The 23,794-nt window shown below is 39.8% G+C and overlaps 1 protein-coding gene and 1 non-coding gene across 2 annotated transcripts; both read right to left on the bottom strand.

Moving 5' to 3' along the window:
* Positions 1 to 3,288: 3,288 nt before the first annotated feature.
* LOC141834241 (U4 spliceosomal RNA) lies at positions 3,289 to 3,444 on the bottom strand. Its single transcript, XR_012602292.1, has one exon. It is a non-coding gene; the product is annotated as a U4 spliceosomal RNA (small nuclear RNA).
* Positions 3,445 to 8,510: 5,066 nt separating this feature from the next.
* On the bottom strand, positions 8,511 to 9,494 carry LOC141834100 (ethylene-responsive transcription factor CRF4-like). Its single transcript, XM_074721549.1, has one exon. It carries the CDS (start codon positions 9,474 to 9,476, stop codon positions 8,511 to 8,513), a length of 966 nt encoding a protein of 321 aa, XP_074577650.1. The 5' UTR covers positions 9,477 to 9,494.
* Between the last annotated feature and the right edge of the window lie 14,300 nt (positions 9,495 to 23,794).

Consider the following 23,794-nt stretch of genomic DNA (forward strand, 5'->3'; position numbering starts at 1 on the left):
TTTCAAGTGTCATATCATTCATTGTGGTATCAAAAGCAAAAAAAAAAATCTTACTATTCTTTCTATTATAAAAAATCTTCCAATATTTATTTGATAGCCCCACACTCAACAAAAAATATGTAGCTTTGAACCCAGGCAACAATTAAAAAAAAAAACTATCGTCACAGTGGTCATGAATTTTTAACATGATTCTAGATTAGAAAAAAAAACGCTTTTGAAAAAGCTTGCAGTATGGATGCCCTCCGTTAACAGACAGCTCGTACGCGAGGCACTGTTGGTTATGATATTCCAAAAGATAGTTAGTGATGCTTGAAGCAATAAAGCGACAAAGGCGAAATCAACAAGATTATCAAAATGCTTCTAGAGTAACTAGCGGAGCTGTTGCTTCTCGGTGTGGTTATGGATGATGTGGTGGAGATAACAGCGACCAAGTTGTACATTCTCAGTAAATTATAAGTTGAGTTAAAGTCAAATTAAACTAACCTCAAGCAAGTCAAATCGAGCTCGGGTTAAGTCAGTCACTGCTGCAGAGCTCAAGTCGAGTCCATCCAAATTTGGTCTACCCCAATTTAGAACTATGATACGATACGATTAGTATTGAAGCGCTGATCACTGGAAGACATCTCTCTCAGTAGAGAGAAGAGGTATGTCTTTTAAGAAATAGTCTTCCATTCGCTCTCTATTTAAGATACATGTAGCAACATCAAAGCACACAATTCGTTATTCTCTACTCTATTTACTATTCGTTCGCCTATTATTTTCTCCATTATTTCTTCAAAGTTTGACTTAAGCGTTGAAGGAGTCTTGCTTGTGGGACCATTGTGTGTGCGCTAGAGGGAGGATTAAAGCGTTCGTCATTCGTCCGTTCTATTACATAGACTAGTAGTAGAATTAGATAAAGAGATAGGGACATGCAGATTTTACTTGGTTCCTAACCCCTCATAATTAGTACGTCCAAGACCTATACACGGAAAGACACCCGTTCATTATTGGTCTCCTTTTTGAAACTTTTTCGGAGGCGGAGAAACCTATTTTACAGTCCAATCAAATATAAAAATAAATACAATAGTAAGACTTAAAAGAAAGTTAATCGAATACTCATGTAGGTCAATCCGGAAGTCCTGAGTGCAGTGCACTCTCCTTGGAGCTTTCTTAGTTGTATGAATTTGGCTTCGTTCGCGTTCAGCAACACCACAATATGAAGATTGATGGAAGAAGAGTTGTTTCTTGGTGTTGGTTGTATAAGCCACATAAAGACCTTTTCAAACGCTATTTTGGGCGTTCAAAATCGATTTGATCTGATTCCGTCGATCTTTATTAGAGTCAATTCTACTCGATCTTTATTAGAGTCAATTCTACTTGATCTGGGCACTTGGATTATATAGGGACACTTGGACCATCCGAGCACCTGGATCAGATTCAATGTCTAGATCTGTCCTAGTTTAGGTGTCTAGACCTCACTGTTAGTACCGATGGAATGAAAATATGGGACTGTGTTGCACCCTTGCAACCCAATAATCCCCCCTTCAAACAAAGGACCACAGGCCCCCCTCAAACGGAAAGTCTCCCAGGACTTTCTGTCCCTCGGTCCAGACACGGAAGCACCCACTTCCTTTATTTTAAAGTTCAACCCACATGGTCAGATCTGGATCATGACTCTTCCGATGGTTAGTCCGGTAAAGAGCGGCCTCGCTCTAACACCACTTGTTAGTACCGATGGAATTAAAATATCTCCATAATGGCATGATATTGTCCACTTTTGACCTGAGCCCTCATGATTTTATTCTTGGGCTCTCCCCAAAAGGTCTCATGTCAATGGAGATATCTTCTATCATTTTAAACCCATGATCTTTTCCATGTGTTTTAAATGTGAGACTATGTTTGTACCCTTGTAACCCAACAATCGGTCCTCCCCCACCTGAACTTCCTTTTGTATGTCAAGTGTCCGATCAACCGTCATCCATTTGGACTTCTCTACTGTCAAATATTTAATTAACCTTGACCTTAACTTCTATTTCACCATTAAATATGTGAGAGATTGGAGGAGCCACAGGAGATAGGAGTATTTTATCTCCAAATAGTTGGACACATGACTGGTGGATTAATGCTGACTAGAGATTAGATGTAAGCTACATCCTTCACAGGAGGAGATTACATCAACCATCAGAGGGGACCAAAGATCGTGTATATATGAGGAGTGGAGGAGACTCAGGAGCACATTTTACCTAGATTGATGTATGCATGATGCCTATGTAGCTGAGGATCAACGTTATCCAGGGTTCAGCTGGAGATTGTGCACACCATAGGAGGAGGCTCCATCTGTCATAGGAGGGGGATGGAGGATGGAGCCACTATATAGCCCTAGCAAGTTGCGGTATGATGACATTTTAGATGGTGATTGTTTGATTGTGAGGTTGATATTCATATGAGGGTTACTATGCATGAGGGGTACAAACACATACACCTAGGATATCTACTCAGATTTGATACCTCATTAGAAATGAATAGCTACCCTAAAATGCATGTATGTTTCATACATTTTGATGATATAAATTTATCTTTCATCAAAAAAATTTAAAACCTCAATTTAGTGAGAATAATAAAGGATGATACTTTCCCACTCACCTCAGATGATTTCAAGAATCTAATATTTGGATGTCATCATAATGTACTTGATCGCAACTCTAATTATGTTTATGGATTAGGATTAAGACCCAAACCACCACCAAAAACATACAAGATTTCAATATCTGCTACTCCTATATCATTTAGTATACAAGCAGAGATGGATGTTATGCGAAAATTAATTATTACACAAGAGACGTAGCTATTTAAACTAAAGCATGAAATGAAAATGATGTAAGAGTCACATGTCCAATGAAAAGTCAAGCACAAGAAATATTACAACAACTCTTCATTCGACATGAATCTAATGGATTACTCCAATAGTCTGATTCGACTCCTATCTACGAAGAAGCTGATCTAAATGCCTCTTGAGACCCTATTTAAATATTTTATTGTAATATCTTTTTATTAGTTATTTGATATTATTTTCATTTGTCTTTTTTAGATAATTTACTATTATGTATAATATTCAATTTTTTTTATCAATTATTATTTTATAATGACGATTGATAAAAAGATAAAAATATTTCAATATTATTTATAATTTAGTAATCAAATATATGAATACTGACCAATAATACGCAAATCCTTCTTTTCTCCTAGTGCGGAAGATCCCATGTCGAGAATCACTTTTTGCTACCCAAATTTAAATTAAGATTGCAGGGTTTACCCTATTTTAAAGGGAACCCTTCCAGAAATTCTCGATGGCGCTGGGCCAAACCCAGGCCAAAGAGGGGGTTTGGAAATAGTTTTCAACCAGCAATTGTCGCGCCTCGGTTATGACCTCACTAGCTGCGACATTGCCCCAAGCGCAAAGATAGTTTCACCAGGGGAACCCCGCGCCCCTTTTATAACGTAAGCCAATCTCCGCTTCATCGACAATTCCCGATGTGGGACTAATTTCTTCAACCTCAAATCAGGTTTCTTCGTCGCCTTGTTGCAACTCCGAGACGAAGGGAAGTGGAAGCAGCGCCATCCGGTCGTCCTGCAGCAGGAGTAGCCACGGACTTACTCCGGCGAGGCCCTGCGCTACCTACCCGAAGGTGGAGAACGGACTCGTGATCAGCGGCGAATCACAGAAGCTCAACGAGTGAATTTCTGACAATGCCTTCTTGTAGCAGTTGACCTTCTCCCTGTGCTGCTTCTCTTTGTGGCTGGGTTGGTAGACTCCGACTGCTTTTCCGGCGAGGGGCGCTTCCTCGTAGTACATGTTCCGTAGCCTATCGAAGTAGCCGCCATTGCAAACTCGCCACCAGCACCGATTGGTACCTCTGCAAACGGTGGAACAGAGTCATCTTCTCTGAGAAAAACCGAGGAAGTTCCTTTTCGTATTCCGGGATCAGAAACAGGGCAGGCGTGAAATATTAATTTGATTTTATTGTTTAATAAAGGAATCTAAAGACCTAGACTGCCCACGGGCCGAATCCAAATCAGATCCGACCCGAAATCTGACTTGGATCAATAGGTTGGTTATATGTTGACTTAGTTCAACGGATCCGACTTGTAATTGAACCGGTTGAACCCTAAATAAACTGACCAAAACTGCCAGTTCAACTACCTATTTGAATCGGTAGTTATTTATTTATAAATTTTAATTTTAATATTTTTTTAGAATTTTTAATCATAATTTTTCATTTAATAATATTAATGTTGTAATTCAATATAAATTAATTAATTAATTTTAAATTTATCAAATATCATAGTATTTTATCTTTCAGGATGTTGTTTATTTTTTATTAAAATCAATTTTTAATATACTTATTTTGAATTCTTATTATTTTATCTTTTTACTTGTTATATTTATTACTCTTATTTAACTTTTTAATTACTCATTGATTTGATTTTTTTCTATTCAATATTAAATTTATAAATAGTACTATTTAACTTGTATGATATATCTAATAAGGGCATCGATGTTGATTTAAACATTAATATATGATACCTTTTCAAAAAGCATTGTACATGCTCATTATGTTAATACTTCCTTTTTATTAATATACAATTACATTTATTTTAATATTAATATTTATTATTTATATATTTTATTATTCTGATGGAAAGAATAACTCATCGTATTAGCTTTTGGATGTTACAATACTCACACATTAATACCAATGCAGATGCCCTAACACATTTACTAAAAGATATAATTTGTCCACAAATAAAATTATATATATAATGAAGATGATTAACCTATAAAAATTAATTAAAAGATATAACTTTTCTTTAACTTATATATAAGTATGGTTGTCAATTTGGATTAGACTTATCGGATTGGTTCACCCCGCTAAATAATTTAAACGAATTAGGTTAAAATTTGATTAACTTATTTTAAGATAGGTCGACCTGTCTGGGACTGCAATCAACGTGGGTTAGCTCGCGGTGGATTGTCCCCTGCAAGTTGAGAAAAAAATTTCTTCCCAAATTTAAATCTAAAGTAGAAAATTTAATGAGGTTATGGGCTTAGGTTGATCCATGGATTGATAAATTTTTTTCAGAATTTAAAACTAAAGTGAAAAATTCAATGTGCTTATGGAGCTTGACCCACTTAATCCACAATTCAAACTTAAAAATTTTAATATTTTATATATTTTTTTTATTTTTTAGCCAACTCGTGGGATGGCCGCCTAACTCACAACCTATTTTGGGTTGGAGATTTCTCAACCCGCTAGAGCTATCAAATAGGTCAACCTCTGGCAGGATGGGCTAATCCATAAGAAATCTGTCATATGACGGGATGGGGCAGGCTAATCCACCAATTTGGTCGGTTGAAAAATCTTCAACCTAATCCAACTCAAGACGGATTGCGTGTTAGGTGGATCAACTTAAGGGGCCTTCAAAAAATAAAAAAAAATTAAAAATATAAGTTTGGATTATATTTTAAACGAATCAAGTTTAAATTTTTAAGTTTGAATCATGATTTAGACATATCATAAATAAATTTTCTCAACTCACGGGCCAACCTAAGCTTGCCATGGGTCGACCCACGCGGGTCGCAGACCTAGGCAGGTCAGGGCACCTGAACCCACTTTAAAATAGATTGATAAAGTTTCAACTCAATCCATCTAAATTATTTGACGGGGTAGGTCAATTCAACAGGCTCAACCCAAATTGATGGCTCTACAACCCGTCAAGATGGTGGGTTGGCCCACCCCGCCATATGATGATTTTTGATGAATTGGTCTGCCCCGTCATGGGTTGACCCATTTAACAATATAGGTAAATAATATGATACACACCTTATAGTACACACTCCATGAGCACCTAGTATATAAATTTTTTTTAATTAAAGTAAAAAATAAAAAATAAAAAAAAATAAAAAAAATTTATACTAGATACTCACGGAGTGTGGAACATATCATTTGCATATATGATGCACACCTTGTACTTCACACTCCCTGAATACCTAAGAAAAATTATAGGGTTCATTCCATATGGTATATTGAATTTTATATATGATATGATATACCGTATTAAAAATTTCATTATAAGAAAAATTATACCGACACTGAAACATCAATATATAAGATTTTTATTATGATATAAATTTCATGTCGTTCATACCAAATTAAATGTACTCCATATATCAAAATTTCAACGAATCAAATTGAAAAAATTAATATCACATTGACGATAGACCAACACCACTTATCATGAAAGTTAAAATAAAATTAATTAATTAAAAATAATTAAACACTCTACACGGATAGGATTAATGATAAATTCTTTTATAAATTTACTTTAAGAAAAATAAAGAATTTTTTTTTATTTATTACAAATAAATGTACGAGGGAGGGCCCTTGCACGTTCGGACTCATTCTTGTCATTCTCATCCTCTTGATCGATTGTTGTGGAGATGGAATCATATATTCTCCATCGCAACAAGAGGATTTATCAGAAGTCATCGGTGTCGGTTCGTTGTTGTTGGTGTCTATCTCTTATCGCGAACTCGGGGTTCGATGTTCTAAGCCTATTGTAAGACAAAATTGCAAGCTCAAGGTTTGATGTTTCAGACCTGTCGTACGGCAATATTGCGAGTTCAGAGCTCAGTGCTCCATGATAAACACAACAGTTAACTGGTTTAGGAGCTAATTCTACAATGGGCACAACAATATTGTAACATATCAAGTCCCTTGTGTTTCTAAATCTGATTAGTCATGGAAGTAGAAGTCGGCCAAAATATCATGGATATAGGGGGTGGATTCCGACAAGCTACTCTGACGTTTAAGTTAGAGTTTTACGTGAAGAAGGAGTTTAATGACTTGAGAAAATTTGCGTTAATATATGCATACATGTGCCTATGTGTGTGAGCTCTCTTTTATAGAGTTATTAATATCCATTTAAGATATATTCTGAAATAATAGGGCGTGAGTTCTCTTTTATAAAGTTTTTACTATCCATTTAAGACATATTCTGAAATAATATTTTTTTACTTTTATAGAGTTATTAATATCCGTTTAAGACATATTCTGAAATAATATTTTTCTTATTCTCCAAATGAAACGATCTTAGGATTTTCTAATCTTAAGATAAAAGATTATTGGAAGCCTTCCTAACTGTCCTATGGAATCCCACATGACTCTATATAGACCATGCTCTGATATCACTATAAGGTCTGATAGAATCCACATATATCTCCACAATATAATATGATATTGTCCACATTGGACTCAAGCTCTCATGATTTTATTTTTGGATTCAATTCAAAAATCTCATACCAATAGAAATATCTTCAATTCCATCTTATAACCTCATGTTCTTTTTCATTTATTTCTAATGAGGAACTTTAATTGTATCCTAAATACTCATTATGATTTGCTTGAGAAGACTAAGATTGAGTCACGAGCCAATGTGTACGAATAAATTAATTAAATCCTAAGTGAAGGGCATAAGTTTATTTTACATCTAAAAAGACTCAGTATGATAGTGCAACATGTACATGTCCAACATCTTAATCTCTGATATTTTTTTCATAGATAGCTTCAATTATGATATGATAAAATTTAGAAGCTCCCAATCGAATGTTCGAATGTTTCTTAATTAAACGTTGATGGTCAAATGTTTCTCATCTTTTCCGAACTAAATAGAAGAACTCCTACTACAAGTTAATACAAAGTCAGAGGTTGCCGGTCCAGTCTCGACAAAGAGCTTCCAATGCTCAAGTTAAATGACAAAAGCAAAAAATAGTGGAAATTGTAGAAATGAGAAACATGAATATATGAGAATTGAGCATATTCAAAATTGAAAGCAAGAGGCGTTCGAAAGGGAGGGAGAGCTCAAGAAGCTCAAAGAAGACAGCACAGACTAAAGTATCAAACAGTATAAAAGAAATGAGGTTCTCACGGTAAACACGAAAAAGACATTAAAGAAATTGTATTTAATTTGCCATTAGCATATGGATTTTGCTCCACTGACATTGTTCAGTAATTTAAATTTAAAATCTGTCACTTTCCTCAGTAAACCTCTTGCCCCGCATGAATACCTTGAACTCCCCCAAATTTGCATACATTTTCAAATGCACCCTAGAGTTTAAAAACATTAAAATTTCTTCATAATTTTATTTTATTTTATTATCATTTTACCTCGCTGTTTACATCGTCAAACTATTTAATGGAATACCAATTTTTACACTATCGCAACACTATGAAATCTTATAAAATATTGAATAAGAATTGAAATAGATGAAATATAAATTTCTCATCTAATTATTTTTGCTCAAAGTAAAACTAATACAAGTAGGAAATTGTTTCTCATTCCAACCATTTTAACGGCAGCTCAAAACTCTTAAAAAGTAAAAAAAAAAGGGGGGGGAAATAGACCAAAAATGGAATTAAGAGCAAAATTTTAAATTAGAAAAAGGAAAAAAAAAGGAAAATGGAGAAGAATTAGACGGTAAGGAGAGGATCGATCGCCAATAATTCGTCGATGTCGTCGAAGAAGTCATCATCCTGCCACGTGGACGGCCTGTATTCTAGCTCGAGTCCCGCGCCGATGAGAGCCTGACTTAGCTCTTCGGCTAAGAAGCCGATGGGCGCCGAGTCGTCAAAGTAGCTCCCGGTCCCCGAGCCGCCGAGTTCGAAGAAGTCGTCAAACAGCGCAGGAACCTCAAACGGCGGGAACACGCCGAGTTCCTCTGGCGAGCTACCGCTGGCCGCCGATTCCGTCTTCGGCCGGGGTATGGGGACCTCCTCCGTCACGGAAGGAGAGGAGGACGACGAGCAGGAGGATGAGGAGGCAGAGGAGAAGTCGCGGAGGACGGAAGTCGGAGAGCAGAGTCCCCGCGACTCGTCGGTGGACTCAGAAACGGCGGAGACCGACACGGTTTTGCTCTTGGGAAGGTTCTTCGGGGAGCTCACAGCAGGACGGGAGAAATTGGTGGCGGCGCCGGGGCCGCGGAGCCGGACAGCGGCGGAGTCGTACACTTTGGCTGCCTCCTCGGCGGTATCGAACGTGCCGAGCCACACGCGCACGCGCCGCCACGGGTCGCGGATCTCCGCTGCGAACTTTCCCCACGGCCTCCGCCGGACGCCACGGAACCGCTTCACTCCGCCCTCGCCCTCTCCCGCCTCGGCAGCCGCCGCAACAGGGAAAGCGGAGGCCTTCCTCTTCCGCAGCGCCCTGGCGGAGGAAGCAGGCCGGGGGTGCAAACGAATCTCCTGGACGTACCGGCGAACGCGGCGACGAGGGCGGTCGTCTCCGCTGTCGTCCCCGGAGGAATCAGTGGCGTCGAAGTCGTCGCAGAAGATGCGCACGGTTCGCTGAGCCGACTGTCCGTGCTTGGCCGGCGGCGTAGAGAGCGGCTTCTGCGTCACGGCGACGTGCTCCGTGCGCAGCAAAAGCGCCGCGTCCATTGCTTTCAGAAGCAGAGGAATGAATCAAACCACCGTAAAAATCGAATTTTTAAGACGTTTCCTCCACCACCAGCATATGCGACACCTCCTCGATCCTGCTCCTGTTCATTCAGCCAACCCACCGTAAAAATGCAACCTTTTTTCCACGCTGAGAATAAAAAATAGCGAGCAGCGGAAAGGAGGAAGAAAAGCCGGAGCAAAACACACGACACAAACACGAGATCGTAAAAGGACGATTCCTCTGCAATCTCATGCCCCATACGCAGAAGAATAAAGCCGGATTGGATTTGGATAATCTGACGATGAGACCCTCAGAGCATTCTCCGTTGGCTGGCTTCGGAAGCAGTGAAATTTCTAGGAAAGCTACCGACTTTACAACCCAAAGCACGAACAGCATTTGTACCTCAACAAATTCCATACAACCACAGGACATAGAGAGAGGAAGAGAGGGGCTCGTTGAGGAGTTGACATTTACCTGGAAAGAAAGAGACGCAACGTGAGGCAGCAGCTGTGCCGTGGGAGCTAGCCCCTGTTCAAGCTTGCTCCTTGCTCAACCCCACAGCAGCTAGCGTTGGTCGCGGCGGCGGTACAAGGCGCAGAGAGGGAGCGAGAAGAAGAGGAAGATGATGGCTGTGTCCAGAGGAAGAGTGAAAGCTTCGTCGGAGATTGGGATTTGGGGGAATGGAGACAGGATGGCAGCAGAAGCAGGTTGCAGTTTTATAGGACCGACCGAGCAGCAGCAGCTCTGCACTCGAAATGCTTTTCTTTATTTGGAATTATTATAGAATTTGGTTTTTACCAAAAAAGAAACACTTTAATTTCCCTTCAAAAAAAATATACAAAATAGAATGGAAATGTCGGCGTCGGTTCTCCTTTTCTATTTTTATAAAAAACACCCATTTAATATTTGCTTTGTGACATTTATGGACCTAAATGTTGATTTGTCATTATTCCACGCATCTAATTAAACTAACTAAATATTTCACCATTTTTTTTGGTTTTAAAGCCATTTAGCATCTCCTATTTAATATTTATCTCCATAATTAATTGGCATTATGAAATATCCAAGTATAGTTCGGTTCTCATTAATGAATAGTACAAATCGACATTCCTAACTCGATTTGCCACATTCAATGGACGCATACATGACGCATTTATTCGGCCGGTACGGTACATTTTGCAATGAATTGGAATCTTATTTAATGTTCTAATCTTCCACAGACATCGGATGGATCTTACAAACACCGTCAATTTAGCGAGGTTCATTTATCTCCATCAAATTTTTTTTTTTAAATGTTGATAAAAAATATTTTAGGAAAATTAAAATACTGACCATATAACAACTTTTTAGAACGTTAATTATGTTTTTTTTACAGCTGTAAATGGCTGTTATTATTACTATTATTTATGGATTCACCACGGGGATTGTACGGCACCTTGATTCCAACTTGGTTTCACCGCCTCAGCCAGTTGCCTCTCTGACATCCTCACATGTTGACTGCATGTTTTAATTTAACCCCCTCATTTTAATTTTTTACATCATTAATCACGTATCTCATCCTTTAAATCAGTTAGTAAAAATATTTTATGAGTAAATAACTTTTTAATAATTTTAATAAAAAGGCCATTCTTTTAATTTTTTTTAAAATCTTTTTTCTCTCTAGAAAACAAGTAAAAGTCGGTGTCGCATAAATGGGCCGTTTACTTGGCATGATCGTCTCCACTAAACTTTTTGGAAGTCAAAACTAAATGTTTGAGATGGATCGTGCATTTTTTCAGGACGGATATTTGGGGGGTCATATAATAAAAACGATATACTCATTTGAACAAAAAAATTACCCAAAGATACATGTCAAGGACCTAAGTACAAACTTACATATTCGGCTGAAACTCACCCGATTTACTTCTTCTCTTCGACTCTTCCGGTCTGCCCTTCACGCCACTGCCGCCGCCGATTGACCCTGTTACCGGCACTGCCCAATCCACCCTTCACTCACCGGCGTCCTCAGCCACCTTGCAGATCGCCGGCAATCCAAGCTGAAGTTGTTGCCGCCGCGCCCGACGAAGACACGAAGAAGACGGAGGCGCGATCGGGACCCAACAAAGGCAGACTCGTGATTTCTAGGTTTCCTTATCGGCTTATCGGGTTGGTTTATGATCCAATAGATCAACAACCCATTAACCCTAAAACCTATTAAACAGTAACCCTAAGTGTTTAATCTAAACACATTAAAAATTCAACTTGGGCTGGGAGAGCCATGGCCCCCCGGGCCCCTACATCCCCCCCCCCCCCCCCCCCCCCCCCCCCCCCCCCCCCCCCCGCCCCCCTGATCGTGCATGCTTGCAAGTTCAATTAATGCGTGTGAGCAAGCATTTATTGCTGTCGATCAAGGTAAGGTTCCATGGGGGTCCATTAATCTATCCCAACACGAGCACATTGTGTGCTGAATCACTTTGCTGTGGAAAGTAGAACCGAAAATGAGAGAGTTAGACACTAGAAGAATACAATGAATGAGCCGATCACTTTGTACTGGTGGGCAGTTAATAATTGAACGGCTTTTTTTGTTTAACCACCCAGTCAGATGAGTTCTCATTCACACCTAACTTTCATAATATCTATTGAATTTGAATTCGATAATGTAAATTTAGAATAGTAAATTTAATAACGTTAATTTAGAATAGACTAGTGAATTAAATTGAGAGTATATTTCTAAATTTTTATTCTACCTATTCAAAAATTTATTATTCTTAATTTACGCTATCAAATTCATATATGAGAATATGAATATATTAAGAAGATTTTTAGGAATACATTGGTTTGGTTTTGATTTGAAGCGATTTGAAGCTCCAAATCTATCAGTCAATTTTAGATGAAACTAGCCGATAGACCAACACCATTCAAAAATTCAAAATTTTGATATTTTTTTGAACTATGAGTGTCCTAGGGACTTATTGGTGATATTGATCAATAAGTATCATTGTATAATGAATTTGTGATAAATTTTATGAAATTTTACGAGTTTAAAAATTTATTATTCTTAATTTATTCCATTGAATTTAGATATGACGATATGAATACATTAAGAAAAATTCTAATAGTATATTAATTTTAATTTAAAATGATCTTAAGTTCTCTAAGTTCATTAGTTAGTTCATTCGAAAATTTAAAAGTTTGATATTTTTGGAATCAGAGAGTTTTAGAAATCTATTAGTGATATTGGTTTGTAAATATCATTGTTCTAAATCTTATAATGAGTTTATGATAAATTTTATCAAGTCTTTGTAAGTTTAAAAATTTACTGTTCTTTATTCACGTTATTGAATTCATATTTGAGGGTATAAATAATTAAGGAGATTTCTAGAAGTACAGTGGTTTCGGTTTAAAATGATTCGAAATTCTTTAAGTCTATAAGTAATTAGTTTCAGACGAAATTGACTGATAGACCTAGATAGAAAAATGTAGGGTATTTCAGGAATATGCTATATGATTTGGATATTATGAAAGTTAAGTATACAAAATGAGAAATCTTGAAATCTGCTTGGTTTAGTAAAAAGTCGATAATTAAATATTGAATAATGTATTAGAGGACAAATTAAATGGTTCCATGGCTTTGTCAATTGTGCCCACCACCCGATATGATTTTTTAAAAAGTAATATCATTTTTAAAATAATTCAAATATTTAACTCTTATATTCTAATTAATTTTAAAAATAATCAATCCGATTAATCTTTATAAAATTTTTGATCAAATAAATCACGAAGTATCGAGGAATGATGAATGACTCTACGTCATAAATTTTAATTGATCTCATCTTTTACCCTCGCTTCGTAGCCCGGGGCTTGGCCACGATGTGGCATTTATTATGATGGCACCTCCATCTCTCTTTAATGTCAGCATCAGGGCGCATTTATTCACTATAGAATTTTGAAACCAATAAAGTGCTTCACAGTTTTAAGATTCTCAAAAGGGCCCCTTAAACTGTTCCTTAAAAATAGATACTGATCTAGCAAGCCTAGGGCTTCATTTCTAATCTTATGCAATAATACAAGAAAAAAAGAAAACGTCAAATTTACCTTGCGCAAGTAGGCATCCATTGATGTCAGTAGATCGAGTATTTGTTTTTTTTTAAAGTACTATTTGAACTTTTGCTCGATATATTCAATATCTAATATCTAAAACTATTTTACGTATCATGATAAAGAAGTATCTAAACTCATAGGTCATGATATTCCAAAGATATTGCTTGACTTGAATGGGTAACATATGTGGATATTTATAATTTTGAGAAACTTAAGCTCCATTTAACTTCAATTGTTAAATATAATCTAGGTTTGAAGTTTACTTAGATGAGTCAAAGACCACGAATATCTACGTGTTGTTGTCTCCAAGTCTATATTGTCACATATATATATATATATATATATACATATAATAAATGAAAAAAGTTTACTCTCTTAAGTGCCCATTGACTTCCCTATGAGTGCAATGAATCAAAAGAAGACGTGCACACCACTATCCCTCCATGTAAGAGAAGATACAAGTATTTTAACATTAACATGAATCGTGATGTATAACCCTAAAGCCATCTAAAAAGTACACAAACAAGTATTAGGGTTTAGATATATCCCACTCGTGTGCATGAACACTCTTTCCCTTTATTGTTTATGCACAACAGTCTTGTAATGAGATTCAAAATAAAGCCAAAATATTAATTCATTAAGTGTGACATGAACATCCTTTTAAAGCTATAGATAAAAAATATAAAAAAAATGTAAATAAAAAACTATCTGTCAGTGAATGCATATGGTGCATGCATGCATAAAGATTCTTCTCTTGACTAATTAAGTATATATACATATTATTATTATCATGATAGGAACTCTTTAAAAAATGAAATGGACATGGATTCACTTCTTCTTTGTGTGCCAAAATATGTATTTTATGCAAAGATTTCACTGCATCCCATCAAAGACTGTCTGAGATGCATAGTTGTGTATAGCAAAGTGTGCATAAATAATAGGGTTATACAGAGAGCAATACACTTGAATTGCATTGCAATCGAGTAAGGCATATTTTGAACACCAAAAGTATCTGAATGGAGGACGTGCATGGCAAATACTATTTATATACTTGCTGTGATTCAAAGACAGCCAGTTTGATAAGTATTTAATTGATTAATAAACTAGTAATAAGATTGAAATCTTAGTCATTAAAGTCGACTGAACTTGATTCAGTCAAATGGATGTGTCTGAGTAGTCAACTGAATGAGTTTTTCAATAAGGTTGATCATATATGGATGACAATTCCTTGTTATAGCTAGGGATATTTTAATAAGTCAATTAGCTAGTTTCAAGCATAAGTAATCGAGGCTTATCTATGTATGAACTTGAAGATATAAATAGGAGGGCAAAGGGACCTCACAAGGTGACATATATATACACCATCAAGAATTTCAATATTTAGAATTTATTTATCAATCTTTATTCATTCTGTCTAATAGACACATATATATGCCGAATCATATAATTGATAGTAAGATGAGAAATCATTTTTATCATCCAAAGTCATGAGAGTGAACCATGGATCGATCAACATCCACAAGAAGCAACTTTTCAACCTCAAAAGATGAACTAATCCACACTAACATGAGAGTGTGTGTGATTGAGTTGCCATGAGAAAGAGCATATTATAAAAGCAAGTGCCCTCATTCAAATAAGGAAAAGATTTCTTAGATCAAGGGAAAGCTAAAAATAAGGTCTTGACAAAGTACTCAAGAAGCGTTACTACTAGCCTCTTAGCAAAGTAATCCAGAAGCGTTACTACTGACAAGCTTAGCAAAGTACTCAAGAAGCGTTACTACTAAACTATACGTTTATTTGGAAAGCTAAAACGGTTTATTCTTGTTCCAGCCAAACATCATCGGTGGTCAAGCCACCAGTCAATGAACGATCCGAAAAGAGCCTCGTTGAAGAAGGAAAAAAGAACCTGAAATGCACTTCAATAGGAGGTTAGACTGGCATTGTGGAATCCTGACAAGCCACTCCAACGCTCAAGTTAAGGTCCTATGGAAATTAAAGAAAAATAGTTCTTTCTAAAAAATTGGAAGATGAAGAGAGGAGCCCCTAGATAAACCTTTTTAAGGATTTATATAGTCGTCGAAGGGTCTCTCCATGCCAAATAGAGCGGCATCATTATGGAAACATACGAGGAGACTAGATTCGACAGCTATTTCTTGTTGGCATTATATGCAGAAAAAAGGATATCCAAGGGGACCATATCTGACAACCTCATAATCACATTTTCATCCTTATGCCGCTGCGTGTCCTCAGGAATATTCGTGCCCCCCCATTGGTGGGCCCGCGAAGGGCAGGAACTCAGACTTGGAATATGCGAAATGGAGGTTCAAAATCGAGGTGACATCCGAGGTTGAGACAGCGTATGAGGCCAAGATGGGATCAGAGACCGAGATGATGTCTGAAACTGAGGTGGGATCTGAGATTGAGATGTTGTTTGAGGTCAAGTGGGATCCGAGGTTGAGATGACTTTAAAGGCCGAAGTGAGATCCAAGGCTGAGATGCTATTTGAGACTGAGGTGGGATCCGAGGCTAGATAGTGTCGGAGGCTGAGGTGGGATCTGAGGTAGAGATGACATCGGAGGCCGAGGTGGGATCCAAGACTGAGATGTCATTTGAGGCCGAGGTGGGATCCGAGACTGAAATGACATTGGAGGCCGAGATGGAATTCGAGACCGAGATGGTGTCGGAGGCCGAGGTGAGATCCGAGGTTGAGATAGCATCGAAGGCAGAGGTGGGATCCAAGATTGAGATGACGTAAGAGGGCAAGGTGAGATTCGAGGCTAAGATGGCATCGGAGGTCGAGGTGGGATCCGAAACTGAGATGACATCTGAGGCTGAGGTGGGATCCGAGAGTGAGATGGCGCCGGAGGCCGATGTGAGATCTGAGGTTGAGATGAAATCGGAGGACGAGGTGGGATATGAGATTGAGATAGCGTCGAAGGCTGAGATGAGATTTGAGATTGAGATGGCATCGGAGGTTGAGGTGGGATGTGAGACTGAGATGATGTCTAAGATCGAGGTGGGATCTGAGACTAAGATGGCGTCTGAGGCCGAGGTGGTGCATGGTCTCGCCCAAGCTTCTTTGGGTGGAGTCATTTCCCCTAGGATCACATTGACTCGCACTGCTATATAGGTCCGCACTAACCTCAACCACCGCTTGACGATCTTGACCATCGACACGTAGTTTATCTAGGACAAAACCACATCACACATCGCATCCGCATCACACATTGCGCCTGCATCACAAGTCCACCTCTAAGTCTAGCCAAAGGAGGCATAGTCCAATTAACTAGACCATGTGGAGCGGTTTAGCCTTGCCTCTTGATAGGTCGTTGATTGGGTTTGTACAAGGCATGTGCGCGCACCGCGGCTAGCACCTCCGTTCAATGCTAACGCATGATGTCGCATTATTGGGAAGGAAAGATATGTGACAATGACACTGCTAATCGTCGTACCACATCCAATGGAGCGAGCGCGTTGCTATCGATATGACTTCTTCATCCAATGGTAGTGCTTGAACTTGTCAAACGAACTGCTATGTCACCTCGTATTGCGTACTCACAGGGTGTTAATGATGACGACTGAGTGATTTCTTGATCTTTTCGCTGTTTGATCTAATGGCATATAGAAAAACCACGTGATCCATTGGTTTGAAAGCCCTGATGCGGTTATAGTATATTAGGTTAACGAGAAAGGCATTGCTTTGTCATTTTGCGTTCCCTAGCCTCCAGCATTTCCTTCGATCATCGTCTTTGCCTTTCCTTCTATCCAACACATTTGTAAGTCTCCCGCGTCTTTTCTGTTGGGATTGTCCCAATGTATTTTCTATTATTAATATTTTATCAACATACAAAATATTGAGGTGCTGCACTGATTGGAACCTTGAGTGAATATTGAGGTGATGTTCCATGATACTCAGGGCTATTCTGGCAACCTCTCGAGGAGAATAGGCGAAGCCATTGTTGTTCTGAGTAAGACAGGTAACTAACTATTTTTGAATTTTGAGGCTAGGCCAGATGCTATTTGAGTGACTCGATCAGGATGACTTGGCATGATCTAAACTTCCTTTTTTTGCATGATGTTGGAGAGGCAGGCGATTCGTGTAGAGACTGCCGCTCTTCCCAATATGACATTATAAAGGAAGGGACGTCGACCACTACAAAGATGATGCTTCGAGTTCGTTTGAGAGGCTCCTCTCCCAAAGAAAAAGGTAAACTAATTTGCCCTAAAGGTTGCACCTTGTTTGAAAAATCCAAATAGAACTGTGGGCATAGGTCTCAATTCTTGCTGATCGATTTGTATCTAATCAAAATGTAGGATCGTGTAACGCGCTAGAGGGGGTGAATAATGCGACCGTCGCTTTTTCGTTCATTCATTCTATTAGAAAAACTAAGCAGCGGAATTAGATCACAAGCAGAGACATGTGGATTTTTTATTTGGTTCTTAATCCCCCAAGATTAGTACATCCAAGGCCTATATACGAGAGACACTCGTCCATTAGTGGTTTCCTTTTCGAACATTCGTTCGGAGGTGGAGAAACCCATTTTATAGTCCAATAAAGAATAACAAATAAGAACAAAAAGTAAGACAATAAGAAATTAAACTAAACACTTGAGTCACCGATCTGAAAGTTCTAAGCGTCGCGTACTCCTCCTGGATCTTCCTCGATTGTAAGAGTCTAACCTCGTTCGTGTTCAAAATCACCACTAGAAGGGGAGGATTGCTTGTATTTGATGTCTTTGCTTGTGCACGTTCATCCTCTTTTTATAGTCCCTTCCGGTCAATTGGAACCCTCATCCGAGCGACTGGATAGGATCTGATCCAATCCGATCTTCTCGATCTTATCCGAGATGAGTCTTATATTTCGGTCACCTGGAACATTCATTTTGGTCACGTGGAACATTCCGATCACTTGGAAGCATTCCGGTCGTTTGGAATCAGTTGACTCAGGTTTAACCTGAGTTGAACCCGAGCTTGGTTCAGCTGCCTCTATTTACTTCACTTATTCTTTCTCCATCTTGCTTCCAGCTACTGGTTCTTGCAAGACAAGCATACAAACATACAAGCAACCTAATCCTTACCATGTGGGTCTAACTTCGAATTTCTATCGAAATCCTGGGTTAGTCTGACGCATATCGTTCCACTCCGAGAACGCGCTCTTATCCACTCCATTCGAGAGAAATTTTGCTAACAAGTCCTCCAGACTTATTGGACTTCCCGCTTAGCCATGGTCCTCGGCCCCCAACAATTTGTTGCTAGGTCCCGGTCTTCCTGACCGTCTAGACTTCCACCAAGTCTTCGATCATCCTGACCCTACTCGCTTGGACTTTGGTCACGCTTCCCGATCCTCTGACACTGCTTGGACTTGCACCTAGTGCACTTGACCTTGCTAAGATTTCTGCCTGATCCTCCAAATTAGGACTTGCCTTTGCCTAGCCTACAACTAGGACTTTCCCTTGCCTAGCCTACAACTATGACTTTTCCTGCCTAGCTTCACTCACTAAGACTTCCTTGCCTAATCTTCCAGATCAGGACTTTCACTGCCTAGTCTAACCGACTAGGACTTCTTGCTAGTCATCTGGTCAAACTGACCTGACTATACTTCACTCACATCCAAACATCAGGTCGTGTTTGGATCAACCCTTGGTCAAATGACCAGACCTAGGTATATTGTCAAACATCAAAATTCTAGGATAAGATCTAGTGTTTCTTGCACCAGCATAAAAATTTCTTTGTACAACACATTGTCTGAGCTTCCCATGTCAATACATACACGGGCCACATTATAATTAACGATAGTGGCTTGGATCACTAGGTCATCGTCATGCGAGATGGAGACTCCCTCTAGATCCTAAGGCCTGAAATAGATAAGAGGACCTCCATTCTGACTTTTGCCAGCTCCAATGCTATAAGCTTCCAATCACCATCTGTGAGCTTTCCTACCTCGGTTGGAGTCACCATTCATGGTACCCCCAAGATCATGCTGATATCTCCTCAGTAGGCAGCATTGTCGTGCCCGTTTCGATCGGTATTTCGTTGATCGGCTTGATGCTCGTCTCAACGTTGGTCTCTTCGGTCATGATCGGCTCGCGAGGCATCTCGGCATTGCTCCAATCGATGTGGTGAGGGGTGCCAAGGGAGTTCTACGTCTCTTTGGGGGGCCGGATCGTATGTATGCCAGTATTATCGGTGTCTAGAATCGTCGCACTGGATATCCTTACTGGGAGCATGCGGAGCAGCGGTGAATGAGGTTTTCTTACACTGATGTCGTTCCTTTATTAAGTGATTGACTTCCTGGGACAATTGTTGGCATTTCTAAGTGTCGTGAGCATATGATTGATGATATGTGCCTCAGGCTTTTCCTCAGGCTGACTTGGGCCTGTGATGAAAAGAGGAGAAAACTCTACTACTTGAACTACTCGCTCATCTTTGTAGTTGAGTAGTTTATGTGAGACCTCATTCTTTGGAATGAACGGGGCAGGTTTTCAGTCCAAACGAGGGGCCATCGCGACGTCAACCTTTCTTGCTAGCTGAGTTTCTTCTAGATGAATGTACTTCGCTGCTCTTCCAACAATTGTTGATAACGTTCAGGAGGCTTCTTCACTAGAGATATGAAGAAGTCTCCCTCTGTCAACCCTTGGGTTAAAGCACCAATGAGGATGTCTGAGGGAGTCGATGGAATGTCCCAGACGACTTGATCGAATTGTTGAATATATTCTCACAAAGTCTCCCGAGGTTTCTGTTTCAAGGTAATTAAGTTAAGAGATATTTTTTGATATTTCTTGCTTTTAGCAAGCTGATGTAAGAAAGTGGCTTTAAAATCTCTAAAGGAATGAAGAGAAGAGGTGGGGAGTCATTTGAACCATCTTTGAGTAGAGCCTAACAGGGTATTCCAGAAAACCCAACATTTTACTCCATCTGTATATCGATACAATAAGGAGGCATTCTCAAAACAATATAAGTGATCCTCTGGATTTGTGGATCTCATGTACTCGCGCCAGTTGTAGTTGTTAAAAATGATGAGGCAGTTCCTGCTCAAGAACTTCTCTAGATAAAGGAGTCTCCTCAATATCTTCCTCAAAAAGGGTAGGAGCTTTGCCCCTATGGTCATGTGGTTGCTTCACTGGCTCAAGATTCATGTGAGTCATCTCGCAGAGGGGTCATATCCTTGTGGATCGAAGCCATCACTAGAGGAGCACCGGCGATGGGCGGTAAAGCTTGACTTATCGGATGGACTCCAACTAATGGTGGGGAGGCTTCAGTGGCTTGAGGTTGTGAAGGATTTTGCTGTCGCAAGGCCTCTTGCACTACTCGGCGAATCAATTGGTCAAGCTCCGCAAGCTTCATGGTTATCGCCTCACCTTGGTCCCTTTCTCCAATTGAATCGCATTTGTCGGTCATCCTTCTAGTGTTAACCATCACGCAGTATTAGCTCAGTTTTTTTTACAAATGACGTCAATTTATTCCAGTCAAATACCACGGATAGTTAAGCCACCGGTTAACAAACAATCCGACATGTACGACCTCAGGAAGGACCTCGCTGAAGAAGGAGAAGAGAGCTTGAAATGCACTTCAACAGAAGGTTAAACTGGCGTTGGGGAGTCCCGACAAGCCACTCCAATGCTCAAGTTAAGATCTTGTGAAAAAGGAGAACAATTCTTTCTAAACAAAAAAAAAATGAAAGATGAAGAGAGGAGTCCCTGGATAAACCTTTTTTAGGATTTATATAGTCATAGGAAGGCCTCTCCATGCCGAATAAAGCGGCATCATTATGGAAACGTACGAGGAGACCAGATCTGACAACCGTTTCTTTTTGACATTATATTTAAAAAAGGGTATCCGAGTGGACTATATTTGACAATCTCGTAATCACTTTTTCATCCTTACGCCGCTGCGTGTCTTTAGGAATATTCGCGTCCCCCCATTGGTAGGCCCACGGAGAGCAGGAACTCAGACTTGGACTATGCGAAATTGAGGTCTGAAACCGAGGTGGCATCGGAGGCTGAGGTGGGATCGGAGACCGAGATGACGTATGAGACCGAGATGAGATCCGAGACTGAGATAGTGTCTGAGGCCGAGGTGGGATCCGAGACTAAGATGACATCGAAGGCCGAGGTGGGATCTGAGATTGAGATGGCGTCGGAGGCCGAGGTGAGATCCGAGATTGAGATGACGTCGGAGGCCAAGGTGGGATCCGAGACTAAGATGGTGTTTGAGGCCGAGATGGTGCATGATCTCGCCCAAGCTTCTCTGGGCCAGGGGAGTCATTTCCCCTAGCATCACGCTGACTTGCACTGGCAGGTCCTCACTAACCTCGACCACCGCTTGACTCTTGACCATCGGCAAGTGACTTATTCAGGAGGAAACCACATCACACATTACATCCGCATCATACATTGCGCCTGCATCAATTCTCTTAACCAATGGCAAGCACTGTGATCAAGAGCATTTGGAGGGACGCAACTGCATCAAAGTTTAATTCATCAAACGCAACAGGTATGGCCATTCGATTCCAAGGTGTAATCCATCGATATATTTTTTTTTCTACAGAAATGCTTAATTTACGTCCAAACAGAGTTGCAGTAGCTGATAATAAGAAGGTTATCAGCGGCTGTCGGTAAAAAAACATATGCTTTCTGAATTGAATTAAAATATTACAAGCCATAGGTCCCTATTTATACATGAGTATAGGGACTTATTCTAGACGATTTATTCTAAACAGAATATTTAATACGATTTATTCTAAACAGAATATTTAATAGAATATTTAATATATATAATAAATTAAATATTCTAACACCCCCCCTCAAACTCAAGGTGGTAGAGTAGAGATCAGCTTGAGTTTGCTCAATAACATAGAGAAGCGACCCGGCAAGAGAGACTTGGTGAAGATATCTGCAATCTGATGTTCGGTAGACACGGACTGCAATTGCACAGTGCCAGCACTAACATGCTGCCGTACAAAATGGCAATCGATCTCGATGTGCTTAGTGCGCTCATGAAACACATCATTTCGAGAAATTTGAATGGCACTCTGACTATCACAATGAAGATCGGTGGCTGGCGGTTGAGGAATGCCAAGATCAGAGAGAAGTCGTCGAATCCAAAGAAGCTCGGAAGTAGAATCAGCAAGTGCACGATACTCTGACTCAGCGCTGGAACGAGAAACGACAGTCTGTTTCTTGCTTCGCCAGGAAACAAGGGAATCACCCAAGAAGAAACAATAACCAGTGATGGAGCGTCGGTCAGTGGGATCGCCTGCCCAATCAGCATCAGAGTAACCAGTGAGCACCAATGATGAATCAGCAGAGAAGTGAAGACCATGTAGAAGAGTGCCCTTAACATAGCGAAGAATACGTAATACAGCAGAATGATGAGCTGTACAGGGACTAGTCATGAACTGACTAACGATGTGAACTGCATGAGCTATGTCAGGACGAGTGACTGTCAGATATATCAGGGAGCCCACTAACTGGCGATAGAGTGTGGGGTCCTCAAGAGGGGCGCCATCGAGAGGAGTGAGACGACAGTTTGCCTCAAGTGGAGTTGATGCAGTCTTGCTGTCAGTCAGACCAGCACGGGAGATGAGGTCAGAAGCATACTTTGCCTGGGACAAATAGATACCATCTGCCGTGTCGGAAATCTCAAGACCTAGAAAGTAACGCAGCTTACCAAGACTCTTCATATCAAAATGCTGATGAAGATAGGTCTGCAAATCAGATATTCCAGAGGCATCGTCTCCAGTGATCACCATATCATCAACATATAACAATAGAATAATAATCCCGGATGAGGAGCGACGAATGAATAAAGCAGAGTCATAGGGAGAGGCGGTAAACCCATACTGAATAAGTGCTGAGCTGAACTTGGCGAACCAAGCTCGTGGTGCCTGCTTCAGACCATAAAGAGCACGACGTAACTTACATACCTTCCCCGAAATGTCTGAACCTGGCGGCGGACTCATATAAACCTCCTCAGAAAGATCTCCATGAAGAAAAGCATTCTTCACATCCAACTGGTGAAGAGACCATCGACGAGCAGCAGCAATAGCTAAAAGACAACGTAGAGAAGTCAAACGGGCAACAGGAGCAAATGTCTCTTCATAGTCAATGCCGTACTCCTGTAAGAAACCTCTGGCCACAAGACGAGCTTTGTAGCGCTCAACAGATCCATCAGAATTTGTTTTGATCTTGTACACCCATTTGCAGTTAATAGGTTTCTTGCCAGGTGGTAGATCAAC

Source organism: Curcuma longa, chromosome 8 (assembly GCF_044706935.1).
Source record: "Curcuma longa cultivar G26 ecotype Majalengka, Jawa Barat chromosome 8, ITB_CL_G26_1.1, whole genome shotgun sequence".
Lineage (NCBI taxonomy): Eukaryota > Viridiplantae > Streptophyta > Magnoliopsida > Zingiberales > Zingiberaceae > Curcuma > Curcuma longa.